This window comes from Aplidium turbinatum, chromosome 3 (genome assembly GCF_918807975.1).
Source record: "Aplidium turbinatum chromosome 3, kaAplTurb1.1, whole genome shotgun sequence".
Classification (NCBI taxonomy): Eukaryota; Metazoa; Chordata; class Ascidiacea; order Aplousobranchia; family Polyclinidae; genus Aplidium; species Aplidium turbinatum.
Genome location: NC_137474.1, coordinates 45320599 through 45344759, shown reverse-complemented (window position 1 = coordinate 45344759; position 24161 = coordinate 45320599). Strand labels below are relative to the sequence as shown.

Below are 24161 nucleotides of genomic sequence, written 5' to 3'. Positions count from 1 at the left end.
TCTTTTATGACGTCATCATTACATTATTAAAACTGGACAACTTCAAATTCAGGAACCAAAGGTAAGTTTATTCCGAAAAAAGCGATCAAATACTCTCATTATTAGTTTTGCAAATGCTTAAAATTTTACAATTGCAAGCAATAACAATAATTCCAGTACAGTATGACGCAATAACGACGTCATCAAGGGAATAACCAGAAGAGCAGCTACCAGGGGTGAATTTCCCTTTTGGTCATGCCACTTTAAAATTTAAAATAATTATGTAGCCCTAATTATGATCTACAAATCCAATTAATACACGACCCCAGATGATGCAATGTCAGAGTCTTAACACTGCTAATTCAAGATGAAAAAACTAGCGGTTTTCGATGTTAAATTCCTACCATACGTAATTTGATATTAAAAAAATTCGTGTACGACAAGTTTTTTCAAGTTACAAGATAGAGTTTAGAAAGTCAAAAGCATTTCTTGAATGATGATTGTGGATTGGAGATGAAACGTCAATGTGGATTGAAGATGAAACATCAGAGAGGATTGGATATTTTGTGGTCGAATTGCATGTTTCGTACTCGCATGAACAAAGACTTGTGCATTTTATGGATTTTTTCTTACAGGGACATCGAGAGCCACAAGTAGACTGACAAAACGGAACAAGCTGATTTGCATCATTATGTTTCCAACCCCAAGCTAAAGGAGAAGGTAGTTGCTGAACATTTACGAGGCTTGATTTCCGTATTTCAGCTTGATGTATCGCTCTGCCTCTGCGTGTATGTTGCATCAAAGCAGCTGACGTTGGTGGCAGCTTTTCAATAGTGCAACCATTGGTAAACATCATATAACGGCATTCGTCTACATCCGTGATAGTAGGACCATTGCCATAAAGAGCTATGACATACTTTTGTATGCCATTTATAGAACTAGGTGAGCTAGAGAAATTCAGAGAGTTAAATAAGCCACACATTGCGGTAAGATTAAGCATCCAACAATCCCAAGCCTTTTTTTTCGAAGACGAAACAGTATCACAGATTGTGATAGCATAAAACAAAGGTAAAGAAGCGCAAATCATCTGAGATTGAGGTGAAGATGAAACAATATCATGGATTGGAATGAAGCGAGTTTTTTCTCCAACTCCAAATTCAACCCATAGTTTACAGATTTCTAACTTGTCAAAACACGAAATTGCAATAATTACCACATCAGTATCTATTGTTTTGACTATGGCATCGGATTTTCCATGTTTCACATGGAGAAACATACGGGTGTCTGCCTCTTCGTGATCACATGGAGAAACATCAGACATGTCCAATGTTTGATTGTTAAGAGCTGTATCTAATGATGTTACAACAATCGTAAACAAGTTTGGATCGACTGAAGTTATCACAGCTTGTTGAACCAGTTGATATAACGCAGTTTTGTTGCTGTCATTTCCCAAAAACTCAGACCAGTTGAGAGGAAAACGAGTATTACTTGTGACAGCCACGTAACATCCAGACCCTGTTTCTTGCAGAAGATAGGCCTCAGATAGCTACTGCCATCACAGAACATGCCATGATGCCAGCAGTGTGATGTCAGCCGGTTATGAAGTAGTGAAAGAATCTGCCTCGAAAACCGATCACTACGTCCTTGATGGAGGGTTCTTGTTGCATCGAGTGCCATGGAAACTGGAGACAGTTATGGGTCTATTGCACAGTCGTATGCAGATTTTACCATTCGTCATTATCGCTTAGCAACGGTGGTCTTTGATGGATATGGTGGTCCGTCTATCAAAGACAATACCCATCAAAGACGCGGCATGAACGTCCACCCGGTTGTTCACTTTACTGTAGACACCGAGTTCATTGGAAAGAAGGAGCAGTTCTTGCCTCGAGCTTCCAACAAGGAAGGATTAATTTCTGCTCAACTGAGGAATAGAAGCTGCAATGTGATGAACGCTCCAGGTGATGCAGATGTTGACATCGTCAAGACGGCAGATGGACAGTCCTCATCGACATAGTACGGCTTTAATTGGTGAAGACACAGACCTTTTAATATTGATACTACGCTATGCTGACACTGACCCAGACATTAAAGACCTCTACTTCCGCTCCGAAAAGGCTTACGCAATCAAAATACACGACATCAACAAACTTAAAGCAATCATCGGACCAGACATAATTATGCTTACAGCTCCTCTTCATTCACCGGTTGTGATTCAACGTCAAGGATATTTGGTATCGGGAAGAAGACGCTTTCAAGAAACTAGTGAAAAGTCAACCAATAATCAAAGAATGTGCAAATTGCTTTATTCTCCCAAATCAGACAAACCACATCATTAAGGATCTTGGAAACAAAGCTATGACCGTTATGTTTGGCAACGATGACAGTAACCTAGAAACACAGCGATACAATACATTGGTCAAGAAAATTAAAACAGCCAAATCCTTTGTTCACCCTGAACGCTTGCCACCTACATCATCCTTTACCAAATTCCACTGCCTCAGAGTTTACTACCAGATTATGGTCAGGATGGGTAGGCTACTGACGATGGTATGGATGCTCTAGACTGGGGATGGAAAGTAGACAATAATCAGATGGTTCCAATCATGACGGACATGAAAGCTGCCCCGGACAACCTACTGAAAGTGATCACTGCAATTGCGAATCGTGTTCACCTCACTGTAGTTGCCGGAGATATGTGCTACCATACCATGCTGGATGTGGACCATGCCAAACTGGTTCATGTGTCCATACAGCAATCACATAATTACAGACGATGACATCGAGAGTCACAGCGATGAGCATTAGTAATACTTGATCCATTTGCTTTCTTTACGCTGATTATGTCAAGAGTCTACATGACCACATCGTATGAGCTCTTTATGCCTGCTCAGTTAACCCAAATACATATAGAAATTTACCGGGTTTATTAATAAACAATACATTGTTATTGTACATTTTTAATTGTTTTGGCAGCCATCTTGGATTGCCATATTGAATTTATAGGCTATCAGATAATTTAACAATTCTGAGAATGGTCTCATTGACTTCACAAGGTATAAAAACCTAGATATAGACACCAAAACTACACGTTTTGGTCATATGATAACCTAGTTATGGTCAATTTACTGTCATTTTAATGGTTTGGCAGCCATCTTGGTTTGCCATATTGAATTTATAGGCTATCAGATAATTCAACAATTCTGACAATAGTCTCATTGACTTCACAGGGTATATAAACCTAGATATAGACATCAAAACTACATGTTTTGGTCATATGATGACCTAGTTATGTTCAATTTACTATGTTATTTTAATGGTTTAGCGGCCATCTTGGATTGCCATATTGAATTTATAGGCTATCAGATGAATTAACAATTCTGAGAATGGTTTCATTGACTTTACAGGGTATAAAAACCTAGATATAGACACCAAAATTACATGTTTTTGTCATATGATGACCTAGTTATGGTCAATTTACTATTATTTTAATGGTTTGGCGGCCATCTTGGATGGCCATATTGAATTTATAGGCTATCAGATAATTCAACAATTCTGAGAATAGTCTCATTGACTTCACAGGGTATAAAAACCTAGATATAGACACCAAAACTACATGTTTTGGTCATTTGATGACCTAGTTATGGTTAATTTACTATGTTATTTTAATGGTTTAGCGGCCATCTTGGATTGCCATGTTGAATTTATAGGCTATCAGATGAATTAACAATTCTGAGAATGGTTTCATTGACTTCACAGGGTATAAAAACCTAGATACAGACACCAAAACTACATGTTTTGGTCATATGATGGCCGAGTTATGGTCAATTTACTGTTTTGTTCAATGGTTTAGCGGCCATCTTGGAAGCTATCTTGAAAATAACCACTTTCCGGAAGTTGGATTCCTTAAGATTTTGAATATGTTAGTACTGACACTCAATACTAATCAAATCAGTTGAAAAACCATTGGTAACTTATTGTAACCAAAAAAGTAACACCAACAACAAACAAGCGACTACAATAAGAAAAAAACAAGCAAAAATTAATACATGACGTCACAATGACGTCATTAATAACATAATTTTGTGCGATTTTTATCTCGTGTATTTTGTAGTGGCAGTCAGTCCAAATGTAAAAAAATAACGTATCTAATTGCATAAAAATGCCGTGAAAAGAGCTCAAAATTGACTTGGGGGGAATCTCCGATTTGGGGGTGATCACGTGACCCAAAAAGTTGCGGCACCCACTAAAATTGAAGTTAGATTCATCAGCTACAAAAAAATGCAAAAAAACAACGTGTAACACGTTTAGCCTAAAGATGCTCATTTTTGCCCCTAAGGGCCTGAACTATAGTATCTATATGAAACCATTTTCATCTAGTAGAGTGTATGTCCAAGTATCAGCAGACCAATTTTCACCATGATCTGTAGTCTGTGGCGCCCACAAGCGGAATAAAACCTTTAAATGATTCAACCAACCCCACTCTCCCCTACTATGTTGCCAACATTACTACGTCACCACATGTCATAAATGTGTTTTGTCAGGGATTAGAACGTCTTCAGAAAGTTAAGGTAAAAAAGTTACAATTTGAGTGACTTTGTCCAAGAAGAGGATTGTTTAGAAGTAAGTTTTATTGAAATTTGGATTGCCTTCCTACAATTTACAGCAAGACTGGTTTCTAACAGAAAATAAAGTAAGACAGTCGTACTTTATTCACCGTTTATAAAAACTTGGTATTTGGCACCAAAGAAGTATTGGGGGTGAATTGGCCAACAAAAATAAAAATTGAAATCTTGCTAACAATTTGGACGTACGCTCACAAATCGATATAAAAGTTTTGATATTGTTTGTAGTATTCGGTATTTATGTGGCTGTAAAAAAATGTTGCTTTTTTGTCGTTTTTAAAAAAATGGCTAATTCACCCCCTACGCAGCCATAAGTGCTTAGGCTGCCAGTGAGCGATAACATGAAAGCAAGAAGATAATAATTAGTTCAACAAAAGTTTTATAGCTTAAGTATAAGCAATTCTATAACATATCTATGTTTAGACATGCCAAGAACGTACAGAACCAAGCATAAATATCAGCAATATGATAAGAAAAGTCTTGAGGGTGCAACATCAGCAATCAAGGCAGGCGATCAAACGCCAAGTTCAGCAGCAAGAGTATTTGGAATTCCTAGAAAAACATTAGTAAATAGAATGCGTAGGCCAAATGTTTCATGTCCAGGTGGGTCTACCGTGTTCACTTCACATCAAGAACAGCAAATTGTAAGCAGGCTGCAATATCTAGAAAACCGTGGATTTTCCTTAACAGTTGATGGTCTTCTTCAACTTGCCTACGAATATGCTGTAAAATTAAATCGCAAAAACGAACTGAATGCAAAGCTCCCTCTCAACTGGATAAGCAAAAAAAAGTGTTCCAGAGATTGGTGGTTTTCTTTTAAACGACGACATCCCACTCTTAGCATAAGGACACCGGAAGGTTTAAGCATTTCTCGTGCAAACGCTTTCAACAGGCAACGGGTTGCATCATTTTTTGACCAGCTTAAACACATCTACGAAGGAAATCATCTCATTGATTTTCCCCAGCTCATATATAACATAGATGAGACTGGATTATCGACAGTTCCGAACAATGCCAGAAGAGTTATTGCTACTAAAAGAGCTCGTGTAGTCCAGTCTATTCAAGTTGGAGAAAGAGGGACGCTTACAACAATTATACCTGCAATCAGTGCTTCTGGAGAATGTTTGCCGCCTTTTGTAATACTGAAAGGAAAGAAACCTTCTGATGAGATAGTGGAAGGGTTGTCAAAGCAAGATATCACAGTGGTGTCAACTAAAAGCGGCTACATCGATTCGCAAGTATTCTTGGAATTTTTACACCACTTTCAAAAATACCGAACAAAAATTTATGGAAAGAAGTGCATTCTGGTTTTGGATGGTCACACTTCTCATTTGACAATTGAGGCCATAACGTACGCCATTTCTCACAATATAGAACTAGTTTGCTTGCCACCACATAGTTCACACCGCCTGCAACCTTTAGACACCCATTTCAATAAGAGAACGTTCAAATATTACGTAACGCTTTTTTCCCGAATTTTTGACCCCCCCTCCCCCATGTAACGCCAACGTAACGCTTTTTTCAATCCCCCCCTCCCCCATGTAACGCTTTTTTACTACGAATTCAGCACAAAAAACTACCATTCCGTACTCGAAAGCGTTACGTAACGTTTTGCTTGAACCCCCTCCCCCCCGATGTGACGCTAACGTAACGCTTTGCATAAACCCCCCCTCCCCTTCGAAGGCGTTACGTAATATTTGAACGTTCCCTAAGTCTTTAAAATCTGTCTGGTCGAATTCAGTTTCTGAGTTTCTTCGCATCAGTTCTAGTTCTTCGCTGACAAGACGCGATTTCTTTGAGTTGTTCATTCGAGTTTGGGAAGAGATGAAGCAAAAACGTGGCCTCATTGTCAATTCTTTTGCTCATTGTGGGCTTTATCCTCTCAACAAGCAAATTGTGCACGACGAAGAGTTTTCTAAATCCGAATCTTTTGTGTCCATTGATCAAACCTCACCTTCAACAAGTTTTAAAAAGGATGACTCATCTTCTTCGATCAACCACCCACACCATCTTATTCGGTCATCATCATAATCCATCGTGGGTTTAGCTAACCTTACACACACAAAACCACACATTGCGTCAGGACTCAAGAAACTTCAAACAAAGGACAAAACCTTCAAAGTTAAGTTAAGTTTCCATCGTACAACACAACCAACAGCAATGCCATTTCCATTGCCATCGACGTGCGTTGGTGAAAACATGAACAGTTTTGAAAAAATAAAACCACAAAAGAAAAAGAGCTGTTTGTGCTGCGTGTGTGGAGATGATTATTATGCAGCAAGTTCTATAAAAGAAGACTGGCTCAAGTGTCCACACTGTCAGCTTTGGGCATGTGAGATTTGTTTTGGCATCGATTGTTGTTACAATTGCGAAGACGATTAAGGTTGGAGAGGCTGGCGATGCTCCCGTAGATCGTTTTGCTGTGTTATATTTTGTTTGTTACTTGTTTGGTTTCCATTGCGACATTTTATCGCTTTTAGAGTTTGTATGACATTTAAATAATTTAAGGTAACACATTGCAAATTTTTGTTAAATTAGGCAAAACAGTTTGTACTTTGTCAAGTCGATAAAATACGTTGGCCAATTCACTCCCAAAAGTATTTTGGTGGCTGATTTGTTTGTAGAACTTTATCCAACGAGTTTAATTCCAAATCATGTTGCTGTTGGTCATAGTACCATATAGTTTGAAAAACAAATGTATTTTTTATTTATTTTTTTTAAATTTCAGCTAAATAATTTGCAGGTGTAGATTTTTAACCACGATATATTGAAAATATGGCCAATTCACCCCCTTCTACCCTACTGTAGATCGCTCTGTATTGCCATAGCCATCGAACAAAGTGCGTCTGAGGATCAATTCGATTGTAGCCTATTTGATTAAAATTGGCCACCAATAAAAATGTTGCTAGTTTTTTGCCGTTCTTTGCAGATTGCCTACTTTCAATTGTATAAATCTGTCTGTTGCTTGCCTATTTTAGGAACAATTGAAAATATTCCAAAGTTATGCTTGCTTATAATTTTGTATTTTACCACTTTTCGTGCTAATAAGCGCGTGACGTTTTTATCACTTGTCAACAATGGTCTGAAACCACGGCGACTTATCGTCCTTGAAAATGTGGCAAATACCATGTCTTTAGGGTGGAGATTCAAATATGTAGCAAAAAAGTCTGGTTCTTCCTGTTGGTTGGTTTTGAATCTTTATCCTCGGACTGACAAAGCCTTGATAGGTTATTCCTGGTAGTTTCGCATAGCCTACTTGTAGAGGCTGTTGAAGCAGGGCCGGTTACCGAGATTGACAGAGTGAAGTTTATGATTGTTGTCGGGGAATTATTCTATACACTAGGTGCCGCTGAATGAAGAGCAGTCTTTAGAGTTCCCCCGAGAGTCGAACCAGCGCCGCTTGATTTTGAAGCTTCTTTGTTCACGAAGTCACGCGCTAACCAACTGAACTATCGGGGCGGACGATCCTGTGAAAAACAACATGGGTGTTCAAAAAGATATCCCTAGCTGTGTGGGTGACTGTGATGCCTTCAGGATTGAATCAAACGTCCTGTTGGTTAAGTAACTTGAAAGTTACGTCATGAGGACAGTTTGGGACAAAGCAACGAGTGAGAAAAGTACATGCTGTGTTTACTCAAAGGACATTCATTAGAACACAATGGTTAACGGGAACCTACACAAAAGGTGTCAGCAGCATACAATAACGTCGTATCCCGGTTGATGAGAATCAAGGGGACGGAAGTCGCGTCCATTGTTCAAGTCATACAATAAAATTAAAAACAATCAATCGAATATGACGTCATCGATGCCGTCTAAGTCGCTGTCTCCAGAAGATTCGACGATTTCTTCAACTTTCTCAATTTCTTCTTCGGCTTCATTGTTCTCGACTTCGCCAAGCGTCTTCCACGTCATCGCCGTGCTCTTACGTAACGAAAGTTCGATTTTAGTGCCGGACACGGTCACGTGACTACAGCTCGGATCAATCACCTGGAACGCATGACGTCATTAGGAAAAGACATGAGCTAAATTTGAAGAGTGACACTCAATGACTAAAATCACTGGGCTTCGACTCGCGGCGGTAAAACCAAGTCAACCACTCTTCCGCAAAGCATGGACTTTATTTGTGAAGGCGATTGCAACACTTTGAGGTGAATCCGGCAACCCTCGGTAACGGGGACATCACCGGGTTAAAACTTGACTTCTACTACTGTGCTCACCGGCAGAACAGCATCTCTCGTATGAACATTAGGATTGTGAACACATCGTTGATGTGGGCTAATGGATTGCGTACACCATGAGTTGAACCACTGCTGGTGGGTTTGTTTATCGATTCAGTTAATGTCAATAAAAATACAACATGAAACTTACTCCAGTGAGATTAATGTTGAGGTTGAAGTGTTTCGTCCCTTCAAAGTCTATGCTCGCCTTCAGCTAATGATGAACAAAGGAGGGTTAGGTACATGAGAAACATTTCATTATGAACGCACAAATATAATCACATGACTGGATTGAGTTAATCCAAATCTTGTGAAAACGATTTGCACTTGATTTAAATTTCACGCGGAAAATTTTTTTTATACGATTCATTGATCGTGAAGGATTTCTCAGTTTCTCAGAAACGTGAAGGATTTCTCAGTTGATTGATGGTAAAAAGTAGCGGAGTTATAACCAAATAATGGCTGATTACAACGAAGAAGACTCGGACAATAATCCTCTAATCTAATGTATAAAAACGTGTGTGTGGCAGTGAGCACATCTTATCAGTATAAAACACAATGTACCGGTATTCGCTTTTGGATTTACAACTTTCAGACGAACAGCGGTACCAAGCTTCAGATTTGTATAACCAACAATTGTTTGGCTGCATAGGACAAAAATAATTATCTCCTCAACTTCACACAGTAAACGAGCCCTGTAACATCTTGCAAACTCACATAGACTTGGTTGGCTTGAAACGACGAGGTATCGATGTTGCAGTGCTTGGCGAAAACAGACACGATGACGAACTTGCTGGTCTGATGGTGATCGTACCGACACGTCACTTTCGTTTCGGCTGGCTTCTTCCACAAGTGGGCGCCTTTGGTACAACCGGCTTGGTTCAGGAACGATTGGAAATCGCTGGTTTTCCTTTTGCAGCAAGACCAATATTTCATTCTGATCAAATAAATACACAATAATATAATATTATATTTACATAATCGAGATGATTTATTTTGTATGCGCAGAAACTCCAATACATTGCTTCCACGTAATTCGCCATTGAGAAAACTGTCTACAAGTACGACGTAAAAATATTTACAGAGAACCACGAGATGACAAGTTGTTGGCATTCCTTTGGGCTGGTGTGCTACACTAGAATGCTACCGAGTAACCAAACAAGGACGACATCGCCATTAGTGAACACCAAAGGGTCGTAAAAAACTGTAACCCGCTTGATGTTTGTTACAATTTTGTAACAGAACGGTTCTCACAGTGTGACACGTCATTTTCAAGCATCAGCATTCCGCCTTCGATCGAAAACATCACTGGTTGTAAAACATCATACCACCAATAAACATGATTATTGCCCACAGCATGATAGCACTTGGAGGCTAAACCAAAGAAAGGAAGCCATTCTTACCCTTCGTGGAACACAGCAGTGCCGGGGTGGTGGAGACAGCTTGATTTGTCGCTGGGGGCGTTCGCGTATGCCTGAACACAGAAGGGAACATAATAATGTTCAATGTGCGAAGTTGCATTGGATTATGTCTCACTGAGGGGGGTAAATTCAACTCTGGGTAAGAACTCTTGCTTTAAATTGAGTCTCCTGCTGTAGCAACACAGGAAAAGTAACAAGAGAAAACTTAAACGGGGGAAGGGTTGCTCCTCTGATGAGCAAGTGTGCCTTTGTTGCATCGAATATTTTAGTGACACTACAAGTCGTGACACAATCTGCGCTCTATAAGTTTCAATGATTGAAGTAGGCCTACTCAATAAACTAAGTCAAATGGTCGAGTAAATGGCAGTTGAGCAAGTGACAACTGAGCTATCAACATTTCAGCAAGTGGCTGATGGTAAAACTGAGCAAGCCGACACGTGACCTGTCGCAAGTCAGCAAAATGAGTTTAACAAGCGATGACCAAGCAAGTCCGCACTAAAGCAAGTAAATTTCACTTGCTGACTTGGGCAGTAGCTGTTCAAAATGCACTTGCTGAGTTGTCGAGTGGTCTGACGACTGAAAGTATACCCGCCAAGAAGGTATTTTAATTGTCGAATGAAAGTAAACCGGCTTGATCCCTTCATAATGAGGCTGAACATTCAAACGTAGCTGGATACTAGTACAAGGTAATTCAATTGTATGCAACACAACACCCTGCTTGGTGGAGAAGAGATAAAAGTGTCCCCTTCTGAATCGGTAGGCTTGGGTTTGATGCCCTGTCGGTGTTGGGGTTATATCAAAGACTAAGTGACCTGTGAACACACCATTACCATGCTGTATCACTAACGCCAGATATCCGGTACCTCTTCGCAACCAGAATTCCTGCACTTCGTCCCAACTTTTATCGTTCCATCATCCTTCTCCTCGTCACACTTCATCGCTTTCTCTTTGTTGTACGATGACGTCACTTTAACAGGGAGGGCTGCCAGAGGTTCAGTTGAGCTAAAAAAAAAACAGTTTAACTGAGTAACCGCTTAGCAAACCCGTCTTTTTTACATTGATTCAACATTTGCAAACGTCAAATAAAGAACAACCTACAAACAACCGAGCTCTTGACTAGCGATGAAAAATAATATTTTGAAGAATTCCATCCTTAAACTGAGAAGTCTCGTCAGTCAGTGGTTGCATCCCAACCGTATCTCATACATGCAGAGGTTAGAATTCAATGCTTGGCTAGCATCCGAGATTGAAAGAAATTGTATCACTGTTTTTTTCTTCTAAAATTGACCGAATTGAAGGTAAAATTGTACAACACCAACCGTAGTCAGTTTCCAACATAAAACCTACAAATATAAAGATTAGGATGTTTCATTTTTTCACGATTTTTGAAATCAAAAATGCTTGGGGTCTAATCAGATCGGATTTTGGCCACAAACAACCGATCCAAAATATTTTTTCGATCGGACGACTTTTAGAGGGTGCGCGGCCCCCACAAAGTTTGAAAATTTGAAGCGTGGGAAAATTTGCAGGAAATATGCGATATCTCGGTAACGGAAAGTGATAGGAAGACGTGTAAGGTGTCAACTTGTGCGGAATGGCCAACTTCCTATCTGCGTTTAATACATTTTGCTACCCTATCTGCAACGAAAAAAAAGTTAATTGCAAAAAACTGTTTTTTTCATATTTTCGATGTTTCGTTCTACAGAAGCAAAACCCTTGGAACCAGTAACTACAGTGATTACAAGTTATAGAGAGCAACAAACATGTGCTATGGCATAGGGTACAAGTGTGCATCGAATGTTACACAACAATGGACTTCCTTTCACGATTGGCTTAGAATACCGTCATCTCCTATCGCACAGTGTCTCTCACATGTAAACGTTTCAGCATAAGCTACCAACACAGAGTAATTAAACAAAACAGTTGACATTGACGTGGCTGTGCAAATCAAGAGTCATACACCATGTGAACGCGAAGAAAATCATAAATTCAACAGTATGTACAATACTTGCGGACTAGAGGTACTCAAACGCAGGAACAGGGATCCCCCAGTCATGACCAGTGAAAGCAAAACAAATAAGCAACATCATGTAGAACGAAAATTCGGGCATGTTACCCAAGAATAAAAATTACTGCCGGCATGTAACACTTAATGATTATTCTTCAGCATTGCTTAAATGCACCACATGCACCAATAATCGCATTAAAGACAGCTTCACTATTAACAGAAATTTCCTTGAGAAAAGACTTTACTCCGATAACTCTTTCCATAGTTTTGTTCTTTGCTCGATCATGCGTTTGAACCAAAAACACATAACGATCCATACCATTCACATTTCGATCATCATAATGAAGCTGCAGGAAATCAGAAGCAGAGATGTCATCATCACATTTTTCTAAACACAGCTTTCTTGTTTTCTCCCTACATCTATACATGGTAGTCGGTGAGGCAGCAATATCGTCACCAGCACATGCAAGCAACTGGTCAGATTGTTGGCGAGTAGAAGTGTTTCGCCGGTCAGCTAACATACAGCTTAAAGAACTTACGGCAATTTTTCGTTTTTTTGTGTACATCTTGCCACCTGTTACTGCTGTCTTGGCGAAATCAGGATCAAGAATTAAGCCTCGTGTCTCATCTTCCGAAGACTCACTGCTGGAAACGGTTATATCAGGTGTAATCATATCTGCAGGTCTTCGCCTTAGCCTCTCCTGTGCTACCAGGCTGGAAGTTTCTGAGCTGGTTGAATAAGAGCAAGATGGTTCATCTTCACTTGGTAACTTTTGCTGGTAAGAACTCTGATGACTCAATCTATTTTTTTACCCTTAAAGTAAAAGATCTGTCGCGAGATGCAGTAATAAACATCTTTCTAGCAGAACTTTGATCTTGCAAAAACTCAACCTCCTCTTCTGGGATACGGTGCATCCATTGACAACTACAACAAAGTCTGCCGTTGTAAAACTTCACCTGTGATGGAATGGCACATTTACACTTGCAGATATCAAACAGCTCATGGAATATACTTTCTGTCGCTCCCGTCTGTGGCTGTTTTCTTTTCTTGATTGCCTTAAATTTGTTTATGAGCAGTTTTAACCTGGTCTCAACTCGAATGATGCTTATCACCGGAAGGCTGGCACTAACCCAAACATGAACTATATCATTTATCAACTGTCCCTTGACATGAGCAAAACATGGAGGCTTCAAGAACTTGGGATTCGTTTCACTGCATTGCTTGCATAAAAAAATGTAGTGGTGAAGAACGCTTATGTTTGTGGGTAGTACATTCCCTGGCAGCTTTTCAAATTTCTGCAATGTCTCACTGGCGTCAAGTCTTGTTTCTGGCATAATAGCAATTGAACTAACTACTTCTGGGTACAAATAGCCAATACTTAAATCTTAACACCTGCAATGACAATCCATGGTAAATTATACCAGCAGATGGCGAATGACATCGACTCAATCTGCAACGGGAGCTTCTCAAAACAACCCTATACATTATAACTAACAAATCTTCTTACTACAAACTCGAACAAGAATGTAGTTCTGAAAACTTAAAAAGCACAGTATAATATTCTACAAGTCGTCCACCTGCATTGTTAGATCAAAGTGCATTTAACAAAACCTTTTGTTCGTAAAAAATGTCATTTGTCATCACTGCAGTTACTGGAAGGGTTTTGCTTCTGTAGAACTGGGAAGAAAACATCAAAAATATGAAAAAAACAGTTTTTCGCAATTAACTTTTTTTCCGTTGCAGATAGGGTAGTAAAATGTATTAAGCGCAGATAGGAAGTTGGCCATTCCGCACAAGTTGACACCTTGCCCGTCTTCCTATCTCCTTCCGTTACCGAGATATCGCATACTTCCTGCAAATTTTCCCACGCTTCAAATTTTCAAACTTTGTGGGGGTCGCGCACCCTCTAAAAGTCGTCCGATCGAAAAAATATTTTGGATCGGCTGTATGTGGCCAAAATCCGATCTGATTAGACCCCAAGCATTTTCAATTTCAAAAATCGTGAAAAAATGAAACATCCTAATAAAGATGCTTAGAAACAAATACCAGCGCATTGATAACAACCTGGGTCGTTCAGTCCTCACATCTTTGGGGATCGGTTTAGGGGGAGGTAGAGTGGGGGAAGGGGTTGCCGACACCCCATTGCTTTCCTTGCTTGTCTTCACCTGGGGCTTCAATTCTTCCACAACCTTCTCATTGCTGTGAAATCCCACCTGGCAACCCTGAAACGATGAGCTGTTACAGATTCTGTTCTCATTAATAAATTACAAAGGTACTTGAAGTCAATGACACCTATCACTCATGTTTGGCCTTATATGCGTGATACCAATACTTGGCAGACGATCAAAAGAATGTTGGTATACCACCACAGAGCACACTATTAGTCAAAACACAAACTCGAATTGACGCATCATTCCACTGTCTTGGTGTGCAATTAAGATTTTTAGAGACAAAATTAATATCATCTTAACACTCGCTTAAGGAAACTTGATCCCAACCACAAAGTCAGTCACTTTTTACAATAATTCAATGTCTGTAATGTAAAAAAATGACTTAATCGACAGGGTTGGTTTGTGAAAAATAAACTATTGAAATGAAGCAGTCAGAATGAGATTTAAAGGCTTGCCTTGTACGTGGTAGTACTTGAAGTGAATTGAAACCTTACCGTAATTAGAAACGTTCAAAGCGAAAGAAAATACAAGGCATCGGGCACAATCTATCCATTCAGGCTGCCATGAAACTAAGTTTAATTACTGGTTGAAGAAACTTCGGCTGGTACAACAAGTGCTTTGAACGAAGCCAACAATTGCCAGCCGAGGGAAATTGCACTCACGTCAGCTATATATATACTAATGTGCATTGCAGACTCAATAAGTTGGCTTTATAATTTATACATTTCCCACGATTGCAATCAACAGACTTTTAACATTACGATTTTGGTAGAGAGGTGGTTTTTAAAACCCAACAACCAGACGGTATTTAACATAGTAAGATGATAATAAGCTAAAACTTACATTTCGACCATACTCATGTTAGCCCAAGGTTTTCAAGTAACCAACTGACTGATGTTCTTCATAAATTGAAACTACAGATTGGATCTACAATCTACATGCACAAAAATCGAAAAAAGAAACGCATAAGAATGAAACGGCAAGGCAGAGGAGAGAAAAAATCACATGACGCTTAATTGCTTATGAAAAAAAGCACAATCAATGACGCGAAATTACGTGAAGACATTTAGCAGATAGGAGGCGCCTGCGGTAAACAGCTGCCTATTGAGGCGAGGATTGCAAGATTTTATGAGCAAATCAGTTAGTTACTTGAAAAGACCTAACATGAGTACGGCCGAAAACGTTTGTAATTTTTAGTTTATTTTCATGTTATTTGTAACATTACCAGCAATATTGCAAAGCAAAATTTTGACTGCATAAAACCTCATGTATATATTTTTTTTTTCTGAACGTAAATCTGTCAGCAAATAAGCTAATCAAAGGAAGCAAGAGCCCTTTACAAACGTCGACCAACCCAATCATTGATTTGTTTAGCAACGACATGACCTATTAAAAAGACGCCAACAAACGGATCATCAACGTGTTCATGGTGCTCACCGGGATCTTTAGAAAATCAGTGAAATCCGTTGTCCTCTTTTTGCAGCAACTCCATCCTTTAAGCGCGTCATGGAACACTGGGACTCCGGGGTGGTGGCGGCAAGCATCTTGAGGGAATTGACAAATATCTTTAGTATGCCCCTCGGTTAAGTACAAGCCTTTAATACATTAGCTATCTTACATGAACACTTTTAATTGAATTTTCATATATTGTTGGTTGCACTTTCGTTTTCACGGAAACGTCCATTTAGCTGCTGATCTGACTTTGGCTTGTTTCACAAGATAGTGTAGTCATTATCGCGATCTTCGAGGCATCTGACCTCCCATGTGCATAGCACTTTCACTAAAGTTGCAAACACAGAGCAGAAGATGCTTGGAAAGTGCAGATCATTGAGTGATATAGAACCAGCAATACAAACTAATCTAATTGAAAGCACTAGTGTTGATATGTGTGACTGTGCATTAGTCTTTAGGGACAAATTGAGAAAACGCTACGGGATGGCCTGAAGTGAGTAGAAACAGGTGTTTGATGTTGAGAATTTTGGAAAGAAAAAGTGGAAGGGTTCTGGCAAAGACGATCACATTATCCCTCAGGGCAATCTGCTTGGCGCTCAGCAACAGAATTGATTCAAGTAATAAAATACTCAGTTGCGCCTCTACACGGCTGCACTAAAACTGTCTGCTTTGTAAGACGCTGAGAAGCAACATAAATATGCGATCCGGATGGATACAATGCTACGGTATACAATACATACATTATTACTGTAGTAAGCAGAGGTGGGCAGTAGCACGCTACTTTTTGTTGGAGTAGCCGTTGCAGTAGCGGCGCTGTTTTTTTCTATACGGTAGCGAAAAGGCTCTACATTTCTTTCATTTGCACTCCCACTACTTTCCAATTCAAAGTGAAAACATGGCTCTTTTTTGGAGATTTTTTATGGAAACAAAAATTAAAACAGAAATCATTTGACTACTGCGGGAAACATCAAACCACACTGATACCGACAAGACTAAGAGTGACACCAACACTTTGGAAAAACGTTTTTGAATAGTTGAGGATTCAAATCTATTCTAGAATAGTTTAGAATATTTTTGTCAAGAAAAATGATTTAAACACCAAATAAAGTCAAACTATTGTTCGGAGCACAAATTATGTTCATTAAAACGTGAAATATATGCTGTGCTGTGTTAATAGTTTTCCAAACCTTTTCCTGTTAAACGTGGTCTCAATGTGATGGTGGTTAACTCTGCAGTGGAAATTAATATTGTGAGGATTCACGCAATGCAGTGGCTGTTCCAGTACCCCTGCGATTAACAACGTGACATCCACTGACAAGATTTTACTCTCATTGATATAATACAGTTATTCAAACGAAGTAAAACCAACCAATAGACAACGGTTTTCATATTAATTTACCGTCTGCAAACGTTGAAACAATATAAAAAAGACGGATTTTGCTATGTACCAGGGTGATTGAAAAGTAACTCCCTATTTTAAAATAAATACAATTTATTCAAATGCTATATCATGTTTCTCAATTTTTGTGTATATATTACTTAATGTATGGCAATTTAATTTATGTTCTTGTTTTCCTTTCAGATTTGTTTAAATATTGTTCAATTTCAATCTTTTCAAATTTATTTTATTTCAAAACCCTACAAAAATGGCTGGACGTCTTACTCTACAGGAACGTTGGCTTGGCTTGAATGTTGGCTTGGTTTAGAGATTGGCCCAACCTCTTTAAAAATATTCTATGGAGTGATGAAGCTGTATTCCACATAGGTGGATTTGTGAACCGTCATAACTGCCACTACTGGGCGGAAGAAGACCCTCGTGTTACCTGTGAAAAAATGCAAAATCGACCCAAAGTAACGGTATGGTGTGGAATGACTTTTGATAGGATTGTGGGTCCTTTCATTCTTCGCGATACGATGAATGCCGAAAGGTACCTCGCTATGTTGAAAGATGAAATTTGGCCAATTATCAGTGCTTGGGAAAATATTGAAGATTTGATTTTCATGCAAGATGGAGCTCCTCCACACTTTGCTATTGCTGTTCGTGAATGGCTAAATGCTCAATTTCCTGGAAGATGGATGGGTCGTCACGGTTCACACGAATGGCCGGCCAGAAGTCCTGACTTAACACCCTGCGACTTTTTTCTCTGGGGTTGGCTGAAAGAGGAAGTCTACTCAACCAAACCAAGAAATTTGGAAGAACTTGAAGGGCGAATACGAGAAGTTATGATTTCCATCCCGCAAGAGTTTCTTGCGAAATCAGTTGATGCGATTCCTGGTCGACTTGAGAAGCTGGTGGCAAATAAAGGCGCCCATATCGAATTTTAAATAAAAGCCCATGCATTATACTTCCTTCTCATATTCATTAATTGTAGAAATTATATTTTAAAAATAAATTATAGTTTTTTTAAAATAGGGAGTTACTTTTCAATCATCCTGATAGAATGTCAGGCAAGAAAAATGCAATTAATTTTGGCGTTAAAGTGTAAAAGTGAATTGCTGCCATCGCATCAAACGTTGGTGCGGAAAAAAAGTCAATTGTGGAGGCCTTTTTTCAGACAGAAGCAAGCTCCTGAGCTTGGCCAGTGCCGATTTAAAATGCCTCTTCATTAAATGCAACTCCCCTTTCCTTCCAGTGCTGCGATGTGGAAACCTTTCTCTATTGGTGAAGAAGCCCAAAACTGAAGTCCAAACGGAAGGACTCGACGCTCGCATTTCTAAATGCTCGTGTTGATGAAAGAGGCATAAAAATAAATTTCACCTAGAACATGTTTGCTGTAACAACGTTGAAATGGCAGTGTAAACGAATGATACCACTCGTTTACAAAGTCTTTTTGGGGTTACACAAGGTAAGCTATATACTTGAAAGGTGCTTCCTAATGTTACTTCAGACAAAAGTAGCGGTAGCGCGCCAGCTTACTTTCGTCGATTGATAGCAGCAGCGCGCGCTTTTTTGGTTCAAGTAGTGGTAGCGCGCTTTTTTAAAAGTAGCGGGTGCCCACCTCTGGTTGAAAGTGATAACAACGCCAGGATTACATCATTATTACATTATTACAACGCCAGGATTACATCACACCTTGGTTGTTCTCACATTCCTTGTACTTGGCGCCACAGGCTTTGTTGTAGCACTGAAGCTCAGCAGACGACATTTTCAAGTGTGCAAAATATTATCTAAAAAATTCTAACCAACATAACATTAAGGTATAAATACCTAGAAACAAAAACAATAATACAAAATGAATAAACAATATGAAAAAACGCAAGACGATGTAATTTCAAACGTAATACATATTGTTAAAAAAGTCATTCAAGTATTTTAGTTGCCATCTTGGACAATACTGTTTTGTACAAATTGTAAAGTTAGTGACACATTTAGATAAAACTACAGTTGATAATTGAAGACAAATTACCGTAGATCCAATTTTTTTCTAAAACTAAACAACTGCTGTCGTTTGTTACAAATACAGATAATCCCATAATCTGGTCAAGCGCAAAAAAGGATGTGTGGTTAACTGAGTGTGTCCTGCATCAAACGAAAAAAAGCCGGTATGATAAAACACCTCTTTTTACCCACTCAGAATTATTTGTTCACTTCATAAGTGTGCAACAACTCTTCCAGCCGACACTTGTAACAAGGCTCAGCTGCACTGCATAAAAAAAACGCTGAAACACTTTTTGGCATTTGAAGACTCAAAGCAATTGATACTTGAATGACAAACATGTCTCACAAATATTTGCATGACTGTGAAATAAATATGACATAAAGAACATAGCAAAGCGCCATCAAAACCAAAAGGTAACTAAACATGGCAAGATCACAAAATAAAGCAATATCGTATCAATAAACCAAGCACCAAACGAATTCAAAATAATACTTGCGATTCACGCTGCAGTGCTGCACAAATAAACTGTTTCAGTGAAACATAATACAACCACCTTCCACCAACCTTGCATGCAGAACATGTACCAGTGTACCACCATAAAGCAATATGGTAAGATAACCTGCTTAAATCACGCAAATAATTGGGTAATGTGTCTTCTCAGTTCCATTTTGACACAGCCAGTTGGATGGCACAGAATTTGTCTTAAACCTTGAGCAAGCAAGAGTATTTCATAAAACTTGAGACTATTTGCAAGTGACAACTCCAGTCAGTTTCCTTGTATTGAACACGCACCACCATTACATTTTAATAGACGTTCACTTCTAGAAATAGAGCCGTGTCATAGGATTGCTGTAATTGCATTACACATTGATTGAACAATACTTTCATCTTTGACATAAATACCACTGACAAACCTGGTGCTGGCTGTGACTTGAAAGAAAATGAGATAATGTTCACCTTTACCATAGTCAGGTTATAACAGAGATGTAATCTTTCAGTGACAGTGTTATTCTGTGAAAAATGTAGCACCGCAAAACATAGAAAAAAAGTATAATTGTGGATGTAAACTAAAATAGAAGACATGTTTCTAATAGATACAGAAGGCACTATACCAATTGTTGTTGTAAATGAGTACACACTACAAATGCAGGAAATATACGCTATGCCTAGATTAAAAGATTGCATTACCATTCAAACAAGGACAGAATGGTGGAAGGGTTTGTCACCAAAATGAAACACATACAAAAATGTGAGATATTAGGCATGTTCCCGTTATATCGACGGTCGAAAACAAAAAAGTTGTAAGTGACATTTTTGAGAAATTCGCTTTTTTGTATTTTCAAAACCTATGCATTTAGGGCTATCTACTAGTATTTCCAGCTTGTTTCTATCGTGCTTGTATAACGAGATATCCCAAGCCATTCATGAAAAATTTGAAAACAAAAAAGACGTATGTAACACATTAACATAACGTAACACAAGTGATTAAATTGCTCTTAATTCCTTTTATTTGAAAATTTCATCGAAAAAGAAATGTGGCAATCAGTAAAGTATAGAAACGTGCTTCATTTAATAGTTACAGATATTAATGTTCAAAATAACAAAATTTAAAAAAGAAAAAATTTTTTTGGTTTTTTGCCTTTTACTCCAAAGTGTAAAACTGCACTTACGACTTTTTTGTTTTCGACCGTCGATATATGACAAATTATAAAAATACTTTACAAAACTACTGTTCAACTTAAACAGACACTTATATGTGAAGTCATTTAATTTAATGAATGTCTTGTTCCTGAATACCTTCCAAAGCAATTGCCACTTGGGATCAAGATAAGCGATCGGACTCAAACAACCAAATAGGAAAATGAACATTAGCAACTGGAGAAACCTATCTGAGAACATCATGGGACAGTGGGATTCACATTTTACACTTAATGCTACTAAGTTGTTACACGTTTATGAAACACAGCTCCATGGAAATCCAATGCACTCAAGTCTATATAATAATTTATCAATGGCAGATGTAGTTTGATATGGGGCCAATATTTACAACATGTCCTACAAGTCCAGTGATGCCATTGTAATCTTTTGGGAAACAAATTTACATCAATACATGGAACCAGGTCTTGGAGGAGAATACTCTGGAGGAGGTTGTTCTAACAATGTCACATTTTCATCAGAGCGTCGGAAGAAGCTGAGTGTGTTGGTGGCTGTAGCAGTAGGAGGTACAGTGCTGTTGCTGATGTGGTATGAGAATCGATCTTCTGGCGAATTATACATTGGGTTATTGGTTCTGCTGACAGCAGGGTAGGATGATGGAGTGGACAAAAACACATCATCAAGGTCCAATTCTGTTGTTTTATTTTCTTTTGAATATCGCTTCCAAGTCGACGGAGAAGCACAAAGTATGATGGTAAATGCAATGCACACACAAAACACATCAACTGCAACAACAAACAATCCTTCAAGCGTTAATTGGCATATTGCTGGTACAAATTCTTTCAAGGCAGTATTAACATTCTTGCAGTTTAGATGAGCTTCCAAAGAAGTTAACAATCTTGTCAGATCATAATTGTTATCGTGAACATGATCTAGAATAAGGTCGGCAGAATCTGAAAGTTTTTCCTCATGCTCACCAATGACAGTAATCATGTCATTCACCCCTCCAACAGCATCGCTTGCCTGGTTTATCACTTCCTTGTATGGGTCAAAAGCGATCATTTCTTGTGAACACTTCAAGTAATAAACAGCTGTGGAGTTGTCCATATACAATTTTTCTACTGATTGCTCTTTAATGAAAGTATAAGGGTCCATACATAGATCACCCATTGCTACATCGATCATCAAAAATGACCCAATGTACAAATATGACACTACCAGACAAATCAGTCCGAAGCATGTTGTGGTGATCAGAAGGCATTTTGAACGGCAGCATATCCCCAACATGACCAAGAAACAGATGATCCCATGAAGGGCAAATAAACAAAATGTGATCATCGTTCTGTAGTGTTCAGTTAGCATAAAAAATTCAATCATCCAACCTAATCTATCATCAGCACCTACATTTTGCGTGGGAAGGGCAGCAACTATGGATTGTAAAAAAGTAACAGCTCCATGCAATGCATTGATGTCACTGTCATTGACGTACTGCTCCACTAACTTCTGTGTTTTAACTTCCAAATTAGTAACATATTCTTTGATTTCTCCAACATCTTTAGTGACCTTAGAAAAAGATTGATTAATATCTGAAGTGGCATCCGAAGTAGATATGATTCCTTCATGAGCTTGTACACTTCCATATATGCCGACACACACTCCACCGAGAGTGAACATCGCCACAACAACCATGAGACACACACTGCAGTAACACGCAGAACTGTCATTTTTGATTGGTGCTGCTCGTTTCATTCGTATACAACAATAAAATAAGAAGAAACCAATCATGGTTAAAAATAGAACAACAACTGGTAGAAGTGCCACCATGGCCAGGCTTTCCAAGTATTCTGCATTGTCCAACGAAAATGTTTGATTTGGAAGAAAAACAAATTTGAAGGAAAAATGAGGAATTCCATGTAAAAATAATGCAAGGCGTGTGGGAGTGTAATTTTCATCCATTGAAAAAGTGGTCAGCCAAAAACTAAAAGTCCTAATAAAAAGTTACAATTTACAATAGCCTGAATAAATTTGTGTACAGTCAACACAAAGAAATATATATACAAAACTATTAAGAATATATCATAAACTGTGCAGCCTACTTTGTATCTCAGCTGCCAATATACGCCAATCTACAGTGCACATTGTTTAAACCAATGGTTTCCAAAATGGTGTTCAGACCACATACCAATTAGGGCCCATACAGCAAGTTCAAAAGGTTTGCAAAAAAGTTTTTGGTCAGCTACATTCAAATTTTATGGACTAACATGTGACTTCCACTTGTTTTGATTAACAATTTTGGTAGCACAATATTAAAATTTGTACCGTACTCAAAGAAGATTAGTGGACGGGCACCAGTGCCGTACAGTGACCAGTTGTTTGGGTGTTCACATTTTTTAGAAAGTTTCAAACACAAGCTTGATTTGCACAGTAGGCATGCTCTTCATGTAGATTTACTTCTTAAATCACATCACTTTGTACTAAAAAGTTTGGGTGTTCATCAGGAAAATTATCGTTTCTAGCACTACTGTAGTTGCAAAGTTCATCTGATGAAAGTAAAAGCAAAGACGAATAAGTTGATTTAAACAGCCATTGGGTAAGCTGCAAGTCAAACTGGAAATTGGTGTTTTTGTGTTTAAATTTCACAACAATTTACTACCAGATTGCTTCTCCAACCTTTTTAAATATGTGAAAGAGGTTCACAGCCTGTCTACAAGAAACCATGATAATGATTCTCTAAATATTCCATACTTCTCAAAAACGCTTACTCAGCATTCAATAGAATTCACAGGTGCGAAAACATGGAACGAATTTCCTTCTTCAATTAGAACGACTGATACAAAGTCAATTTTTATTCACAAACTAAAATAACATTTAAGCAAAACGGACACGCAATAGTTAAAGACAACGTAGAAAGGCTTTCTTGCATTCTTGTGAAGATTTTAGTGGAAATCCGAAATTATTTACAAAAGATTAGGCTTACCTAACAATAATATCAATTGCTTGTGCTGTACTTTTATGTTTGTAAATATTAACAGCAAATGCAACACTCCATAATCAACACGGCACGACACAAAAGGGGATGACAGCTTCATCAACACCATCAGGACATCATCATCTACCAGCTCATCCATTCCATCACTCACCAGGACAAGAAACAACAACTTAAACTGGATATCAAACCTCAATCATCTTAGGCTAACTGTGTGATGTGCAGTCTGACCATAGAAAGAGCTACCTGCTCTCCTCGGCCACATCGA

The 24161-nt window shown here is 38.6% G+C and overlaps 2 protein-coding genes across 2 annotated transcripts; both read right to left on the bottom strand.

The window, feature by feature from the left end:
• Window positions 1–8214: 8214 nt before the first annotated feature.
• LOC145766048 (cysteine and histidine-rich domain-containing protein 1-like) lies at window positions 8215–20477 on the bottom strand. The gene is made up of 8 exons (XM_082577701.1): window positions 18945–20477; window positions 15857–15963; window positions 14313–14470; window positions 11103–11241; window positions 10222–10292; window positions 9536–9755; window positions 8970–9032; window positions 8215–8588 (listed from the first exon to the last, which is right to left on the bottom strand). Exons 1-8 carry the CDS (start codon window positions 19015–19017, stop codon window positions 8385–8387), a joined length of 1035 nt encoding a protein of 344 aa, XP_082433827.1. The 5' UTR covers window positions 19018–20477; the 3' UTR covers window positions 8215–8384.
• LOC145766047 (protein tweety homolog 2-like) lies at window positions 19080–22898 on the bottom strand. Its single transcript, XM_082577700.1, has one exon. The coding sequence runs from the start codon at window positions 22861–22863 to the stop codon at window positions 21355–21357; it is 1509 nt and encodes a 502-aa protein (XP_082433826.1). The 5' UTR covers window positions 22864–22898; the 3' UTR covers window positions 19080–21354.
• Window positions 22899–24161: the final 1263 nt, after the last annotated feature.